General features: G+C 38.1%; 2 protein-coding genes across 2 annotated transcripts; one reads left to right on the forward strand and one right to left on the reverse strand.

The window, feature by feature from the left end:
• Positions 1 to 1,279: 1,279 nt before the first annotated feature.
• On the forward strand, positions 1,280 to 4,230 carry LOC104216639 (protein PAL OF QUIRKY). Its single transcript, XM_009766742.2, has 2 exons — positions 1,280 to 2,205; positions 3,076 to 4,230. Exons 1-2 carry the CDS (start codon positions 1,418 to 1,420, stop codon positions 3,923 to 3,925), a joined length of 1,638 nt encoding a protein of 545 aa, XP_009765044.1. The 5' UTR covers positions 1,280 to 1,417; the 3' UTR covers positions 3,926 to 4,230.
• Positions 4,231 to 5,210: 980 nt separating this feature from the next.
• Positions 5,211 to 7,554, reverse strand: LOC104216640 (protein PLASTID MOVEMENT IMPAIRED 2). Its single transcript, XM_009766744.2, has 3 exons — positions 7,431 to 7,554; positions 7,142 to 7,352; positions 5,211 to 7,022 (listed from the first exon to the last, which is right to left on the reverse strand). The coding sequence occupies exons 2-3, from the start codon at positions 7,247 to 7,249 to the stop codon at positions 5,277 to 5,279; spliced, it is 1,854 nt and encodes a 617-aa protein (XP_009765046.1). The 5' UTR covers positions 7,250 to 7,352; positions 7,431 to 7,554; the 3' UTR covers positions 5,211 to 5,276.
• Between the last annotated feature and the right edge of the window lie 602 nt (positions 7,555 to 8,156).

Consider the following 8,156-nt stretch of genomic DNA (forward strand, 5'->3'; position numbering starts at 1 on the left):
GTGTAGGGTAAGAGGGAGATTAAGCTAACGGAAACTGTGTTCTGTAGTAGCATTTACTTTGACATGGAACTACTGTAATTTATTTATATCTTTCAAATGAAGTATACAAAGTTATATGTTTCCTGTTTTAATTTATAAAATATTGTATAAGATGATATACCAACAAATTACTGTCAAATATTTTGGATTATTTCAAATGCAGGAAACTATTTTAGAATCCTGCAAAATTTATTTTTTAATAAATCAATCGAAATCGATCGATTTTTTATATAAAATAAATTAAAACTAATATTCAAAAAATTGACTGAAATCAATCGGTTATTTCAGTCCGTCATTTAAAAAAACCGGCCAACTTCGGTCGCTAATTTTATATTTTTAATAAAATCGACCGAAATCAGTAGGTTACTTTCGCGCGAAAATGAAATTAAGGAGTACAAATAAATTAAAAGAAAATTTAAACCAAAATGTACTAGTAGTCTACTAGTAGAATAGTATCATGACAGTACAGACCCTTATTCGAGTTCCAGACGGTACATTTTTTAATTGCATAATTAAAAATACCGGCCGACTTTGGTCGGTTTTTTCAGCAAATTTTTTCTTTTTGGGTTGTTTGTGAAAATTAATTTACCGATCGAAATTGGTCGGAAATTGCGACTGACTTCGGTCGCTATTTTTTTACAAACCAACATATTTTCAATCGATTAAAATCGGTCGGAAATTGATCGATTCTTCCAGATTTCCGACCTATTTCGATCGGTATTTTTGGACGATTTTAAGCAGTTTCTTAGTAGTGATATAAACCGAAATAAACAAAATATTATCTTACCCTTTGACCGGTCAACTGACCCCAAATGTTAACATTTGACTCAAGTTTTGCTTTCTAAGTGGAGTTTAGTCTACTTGTATTTTATAATTAGGTAATAGGGGTTGTATGGTTGGAAATAAGTTATCCAATAAATAATTATTTCGAAATTAGTTATTCAATCCTCTCATAGGAATAACAAATACTACAATCTAGGGATAACTAATCCCAGAATTAGTTATATTAAGATTTTATCCCAACTAAATATGAAATAAACTCATTTTAAATTTAATTCCAGAATTAATTATTCCTTATCCCTCGTACCAAACGAGCCCTAATATATTTTATTGTTACAACATTTTTTTTCTTGAAGTTTAGGACAAAAAAGTTGGAGGGAAGCACCTTTCCTTTAGATCTTTTATTTTAATTGATGAGGCGTTTGAACGTTATTATAAGAAGAAATCTAAAGATTACATTGCTCTTTCAAAAAGCGAAAAAAAGAAAGAAAAAAAGCAAAAAGGTTTCCTTCTAAAGCCACCAAAATAAAATCCCATACTTCTTCTCTCACGCTTTGTTCCCAAACATACCAGATCCCCCGCCACCATTTACGCCTAAATGGACCCACCTCCGCCGGCTCCGCCGTCTACCACCACGGATTCCCTCTTGGACCTGCCACCTCTTCCTACTTCCACCACCAAGGTCCGCCTTTTATGCAGCTACGGTGGGCATATAGTTCAACGTCCCCACGATAAATCCCTCTGCTACGCCGGCGGGGACAACCGTGTCGTCTCCGTTGACCGTCGTACCACCGCCGCGTCCCTCTCCGCCCTTACTGCCCATCTTTCCCGTTCCCTTTACGGCAACCGTCCGTTTTATCTCAAATACCAGCTCCCTAACGAGGAACTTGACTCTCTTATCTCTGTCACAACCGATGAGGACTTACAGAACATGCTTGAGGAACACGATAGGATCACCTGTGGCTCTGTTACATCTTCCCGTATCAGATTATTTCTCTTTCCTGTAAAGCCTGAATCCTTAGGCTCGGCTTTACTTGATTCTAAAGCGGATTCTTGGTTCTCCGATGCTTTGAATAATACCCGGATTGCTAGAAGGGGCCAATCTACTGATTCGGGTTTTGTGAATGAGCTTATCGGGTTTGAAAATATGGGTAGGTCTAATTCTGCAGAGGGTCAGGGTGAAAATTTGAGTGCCAAGCAAGGATTGGAGCTTGGGGGTGGTTCAGTGCCTGAGTCTTTGGTTTTGGAAACTAGCTCATCTTTTGGTTCGACCAGTTCTTCCATTTCAATGTCTAATTTGCCTGCTATTGGAGTTCAATCCGAGGATGGTGGTGCCAATTTGCAGGACAAAAGGGTTAGAGTGCCCTCATCAGCTTCACTAGAGAGGTATTACTGTTTTTTTTTTTTTTTCTTTTTGATGTTATCTTGTTATGCTATTGGCGTCGTTTAGAGTATCTAGGTTAACAAAAGTTTAGATCTTTGGTTGACCTAGGGGTCTAATGTGCTGAATTTTGCGCCCAATACCTATGATGTACGAGTAGTTTCGTTTCAGTTGACTTCTACTTTGCCTGGTGAAAATGGAAGAGATGTGGTGGGATGGATGGAATCCCTTCACCCTGTCTCGGGTTCAAGCCCTGGGAATGGAGAAATTCCTAGTAGGGAATGCTTCCTCCTAATATACCCTATGTGGCTAAATCCGGATTAGTCGGGCCAATGGTACCAGATAAGAGATAATAAGGTGCTGAAAAACATATTGATTTATATTTTTCACTTTCTAGTCACCCCCTTCTCCCAAAAAGAAAAATAGAAAGAAAAAAACTCCCAAAAAGAAAAAACAAATGCTTTGGCATGTAATCTAGGCTGTCAGGCTGCTTGTGTGGTTACTGTAGTCGTATGAGTTGACAGTCTGCACTTCCCGGAATTGCTTTTGTTCAATCTATTCACTCTAATAAGTCTTAGTCTTTTCCTCTTTATTACTCCAATTAAGGGCCTTGTAATGTTCTCTTGAGCTTTTGAATCTATCTGTTCAAGACAGTGTTGGCTTTTTTATTGATTTCTTGCTGGGAATACACTAATGAAAAGAGGAAAAGAAAAGAAGGCAATAGTCTTCAATTCGGAAGCTAGATCACTTGGGACCTTACACGGAGAATAAGATGCATGGATTTATTTGGATCTGGATCCTTATTCCTTACCTTCGGTTATACTTATCGCCTCTAATCTGTACTTATGGGCTTCATCTATGGTTTATTTCCACAGTGATAACAGTGTTGGAAGTACTAGTTTTCAACCAAAAGTTGGAATTCACCAAGAGCAACTTGTTCAAGTTGTGTCGAGTATGGCCTCACACAGTCTTATCGAAGTAGAAGGCTCCATGGCAAATCCCTCTCTCATTCAGACGCCAAAAATGGTTCAGGTTTCTGGGTATCAATTACCTCAGACATTGGATGGGAAGCAGCCGCAACAAGGCTTGCAATATGTTCATGGTGGTGCCTGTTATGTACCGCACTATCCTAGCGGTCCATTGCCAGTATCATCCTGTTATCCATTTTATCAGCTTCCCATGCAGCAGCCACAACAAAATCCTTATCCGTTGAATCAACAATACCCAATATACTTAGTTCCAGTTCAGCCAATGCAATCCCAGAGTATGCCGGTGCAGCCAAACATTAATCATACAGCAGTGATTGGCCCCAATCGCCCCCCCTTGCATCCACAAAGTGTCATGAACCCTCCATCAATAGTTTATAAGGAGGTTATGACGGCTCAATCAGTACCTGAGTTGGGTTCTAAAGTTTATACAACAGTCCCAGCAGCAACACCACCCATTAATGCACTTTCTCAGACTCAGCAACACTATACTTCCCCTCCTGAGCCACAGCTTGGTTCCCAACCTATCTTAAATGCATCAGTTCCTGCTGCAAATGAAGCAAATGAGATTGAGGATGATCTTGCATACAGTCAGATATATAAGTCTCAGCCTCCTCCACCCTCGTTCATTTCCCAGTGCCAAACCATTACAAAGGGGGCGGCAGTATTACTTTCAGAGTCTTCAATGCAGCTGCACAGTAACAATATGATGAACCAGGCACCATCACATCCTCAGTGAGGCTGTGAAAAGAAAAGCAAAAGTTTTGATAGTGGTTCATCTTTTCTTATAGTTCACAACTTTTAAAATTTATTCTTTCATCTTGTTTGAGGCACATAAACCATAAGTTTTTCTTGTGCAATTTGTTTGTCTCTTTATATAATATTTGGTAGTATTTCCCATACTCCGAGCGCATCCCAACCAAAAAAAAAGAAGAAGAAAGAACAAGAAAAAAAGAAGAAGGAAATTTAGAAATTGGTGAAGACTGAAAGTTTTGGTTTGTATGTGTCATGATATATTTGATGAATAATAGTGTTTTTTTTTTACCATCAGTGTTTTGTTTGATAATGGGTAACTCTTGACTCTCAGCTGTTGCGTGCTAAGTGAATAGTCATCTGATAATTGAGTTGTTACCTGATTAATGTGTCTAAGAATGCTGAGAGTGTTAAGCGTACTTCTTTGCGGTCCTTAATGTGGTGCTCTTACTCAAGAATATAGTTGCGCTGATTTCAATGTTCTTTCTTAGTGTATTCCTTTTTGCAAGTTGTGTAACTTACTGGATTCAGCACGAAACCAAATGATACTATTCTGTAGTTCAGAACTTAAAAACTGATTGTTCTTCAAAAGTCCTACTAAATCCTCATCTACAAGACCCAGCTTCTGGCTCTCTCTTTGTCCCTTATTGGGTTTTTTTGGGAGCACCATGCTATCGAAGTCTTTATCTTTTAGACAAGATGCAAGTGATTGCACACGAAGCATGGTTTGGTTTAGTTCTGTGTGATATATTCCTCCTTTTGATATAACTGTCTGTGCTGTGTATCACGAGAACAACAGGGCATATATGATATATTCGTGTATGAGTCAAGAAAGGTTGTTTACTTGCAAAAATTATCTTTTAAGAAATGTTTCAGAAGCAGGGCATATATGATATATGCGTGTATGAGTCAAGAAAGGTTGTTTACTTGCAAAATTTATCTTTTAAGAAATGTTTCAGAAGTTGCGAATGGAGCACCAAGCTGCTGGCTTGGAGGAACTTTGCTGCTAATAACAACTTCTTGGTGGATTAGAACAAAAATTTGCATTTTTGTCCAAATGATAGGAACAACAGTAAAACAAGTAAAATTGGGTGATGTTGGTTTCGATGTGAAGACTGTGAAGTTTCTCACTCTCTTGGAGCACATTCCCTAAGAGTATTCTCAATTGAATTTCCTCGAGGGCATCCTTCTTATTATCTCTCTAACAAAACAAAATCAGGACGAACAAGCTATCCATCAGAGAAGACATTCAGAGACTAACAACACAAGGATTTAGTGGGACATGATCTCATGCATCAGAAAACTTTGGCAAGTATTTGCAGCTGCAATAATATAGCTTACAGGTTCTCATCATTGCTCTTGCTATTAAATAACTTAGCTATGTTTGGCATTACCTTTCTTCTTCTCCTAACCGCGAAGGAAGCCGCTCTAGGTGTTCGAGGTGCAGGAGATGTTGACTTTCTGAACTTAACTCGTCTTGCTGGTGTCATTTTTCCACTTATTGAAGTGGATTTTGTACGTAAACCGTTCTGGGATTGTTCCAGGTTTGTTTCATTTATCTCCTCCCACTTCTGCAACTGCATATCAACCAATATCTTTGCAGAAGGTGAATACTCCATTTTCGGGCCATTTTGCTCTTCTTCCATTTTAAGCTCTTGGATTTCCTCTCTGATGACCTCTGTCTTCATTGAGATCTCCTTTTCACTGGCTTGCAAAGCTTTTATCCAAGCCTGAGCTGCTGCTACTTTTTTATCCGCAATTTCAACTGCCTTTGCTGCACGTCCCGTCAAGTACTCATACTCAAATCTTGAAATAGTTATTGAGCTGCCCTTTGAAGCTGATGCCCTACTTTTCATTGTAATCTCAACAAGCCTCTTTAGATTGTTGAGGACAATAGCTTCTGATAATTTGATGGTTTCAAGCTCTTGTATTGCAGCTTCCCATTTTTCCTCGACCAAGAGCGTTTCAGATTCTGTTTTCTGAATTTCTTGTTTGACTTTTGCAGCTTCCTCAATTGCTGTCACCCTTTCTTTCTCAGCTTCTTCAGCTTCATTTCTCAACTGTTCAAGAGTGAAGGATAAACTTGAAACAATAGAGCTTGCTTTTCCTTCATTGTCTGATGCAGCTTCCAGTTTAGCCTTTGCCCTCAGAAGCTTCGCATTCAGGTTCTGAATTGTCAAGTCTGCTTTGTTTCCTTTTTTCTTTAATCGAGCTGATTCCTCAGAGATGCGTTTGAGCTCATTCCTCACTATGTCCATTGAAGCCATGAACTCAAAGCTGCCTCTTTTAATGGAAGCTAATTCCTTCTTTGCTGTCTCCAAGTCGTCTTTCAATGACTGCAACAAAGATAAGTCTTTTTCCAGGAAATCAGATTGGATAGTCAAGCTCTCGTCTTTATGAATCCATCTGTCCATTTCCTTTACTTGCTTCAATTCACTTTCCAAAACTTGGACATCTGAAGTTGTCAAGGCCAGTTTTTCTTGTAGCTCTTGTGATATCTGAATTTCTTGGACCATGTCATTCATTTTCTTCCTGTTCTCCTCCATTGCTATTGAATGTTTCTCGGCATCTTCCCTTATTTGAGCTTCAATTGCTCTGAATTCTTTAATGGCCTCTATTCGGGCCAACTCAACTACCACAAGCTCTTCGTTAAGTTCCTCAACCTCCTTCCTTAATGCATCTACTTTGATTGAAAAAGATTGCATTTTCAAACTAGAGGTTTCTATTTCTTGCTCTGCTCTTCTTTTTTCTTCTAACATGGAAGCCATATCTTGTTTAAGCTTAATCAGTTCTTCTTTTGCATGTCCCAAGTCGGTTGTTACTTTGGAATTCTGAGGGTTGATAATAGCCATCCCCCAGTTTCCTCTTTTTGCCGTCTTTAGTTTCTCCAAGTCTTGATTGCTGTCATGTAGTCTTGAATTTAACGCTTCTATCCGTGAAGTTAGCTCTTTCACCATCTTTTTCGCGTCCAAAAGCTCAGATTCTGCTTGGGCTTTTTCTGACTCTGCAGCTTTTCTGCTGTCACTGAATCGCCCAACGTTCCTTCTTGCTATGTGAAGTTGGCTAGTTCTTGGATATGGCTTCTGATTGAGCATGCAAGATTAATGTTAGTTCACAAAGAAATACCCAACTGATGCAAATTTAGTCTTCATATAATATAGCTGACTGGTGAAAGTGGATGTAAAATATGCAGTATACCTACCTCTAAAGACTTCATAATTGATGATTGGATAAGTGCAGAATTTCCTTCAAGAACCTTTCCTTTATACAAATCAATGGCTGCTTTAACTGAACCTAAGCTCTCTTCCATGGAATTCTTCTCCTTCCTTTTTCAAGTTCTCTACAATTAGCATCAGAAGAGAACTCCCACCTTATATGAAGCTCTGACTATGTAATCAACTCTTCTGCTAAGTCTGTTGAAACAAAACGTTAGAATCTTCATACATGTCAATGAACTATACGCAATATAACAAGGAGAGAGTAATGTTTACCTGGTAATAGTTGATGGAAAAGACATCAGAAAATGGTTTATCAGTGAGATGCTGGAATTGCCAGTTGGAGCAGGTGTTATGAGCTCCATAAAAAAAAACCATGAAATAAAAGGGAAAATAAGGAGATGGATAAAGCTGTTAACGATTGGCTGCTGTTACAAGCAAAAAATCTTGTCTTTTCCTAGAGGGAGGCCCAACTACCAATCTACTGGCATGAAACGATAGTAGTAGTAACCTTTTTTAATTCTTTGTTTTCTTTTTATAACCCCAGAAGTTAATGCAATGTGCATTTGAATGTCGGCGGATCTTTTATTTTTTATTTTGAAAAGAATGAGAAAATTGTTTTTCAAGTCGTGGCGTTTGTCTTGTCACTTATTCCTTGCCTTGCTACACGTCAAAAGTCCACATGAAGATAATTGACACTTCTACATTCATAGCATGAGAAATAAAACTAAATGGATGATTTTAAATTTGAGTTATTTTACAATATAACACTCTTATTTTCTAATGGTATCTCATAATTTAAAAGTCTTTTTATAGCTGACGAATGTACGTATATACTCTTGAGCTATCAAAACTACTTCAGGAGTCCTTTTCAATTTTTGTAACCTAAACAGCTTTTCAAGTGGTGTTTGGTTGAAAGAATTTGTCCTACAAATTTGAAGACGAAAAAAATCGAACATTTCTATCAACAATTTTTTGACAGATGCCACAAATAAGACGTTA

Source organism: Nicotiana sylvestris, chromosome 2, assembly GCF_000393655.2.
Source record: "Nicotiana sylvestris chromosome 2, ASM39365v2, whole genome shotgun sequence".
NCBI classification, from domain to species: domain Eukaryota; kingdom Viridiplantae; phylum Streptophyta; class Magnoliopsida; order Solanales; family Solanaceae; genus Nicotiana; species Nicotiana sylvestris.

Coding starts and splice junctions, on each gene's coding strand:
- LOC104216639 (XM_009766742.2), top strand. CDS start 1,418: ATGGACCCACCTCCGCCGGCTCCGCCGTCTACCACCACGGATTCCCTC. Junction 2,206..3,075: donor TCATCAGCTTCACTAGAGAG/GTATTACTGTTT, acceptor TTATTTCCACAG/TGATAACAGTGTTGGAAGTA.
- LOC104216640 (XM_009766744.2), bottom strand. CDS start 7,249: ATGGAAGAGAGCTTAGGTTCAGTTAAAGCAGCCATTGATTTGTATAAA. Junction 7,023..7,141: donor CAATTATGAAGTCTTTAGAG/GTAGGTATACTG, acceptor ATGCTCAATCAG/AAGCCATATCCAAGAACTAG.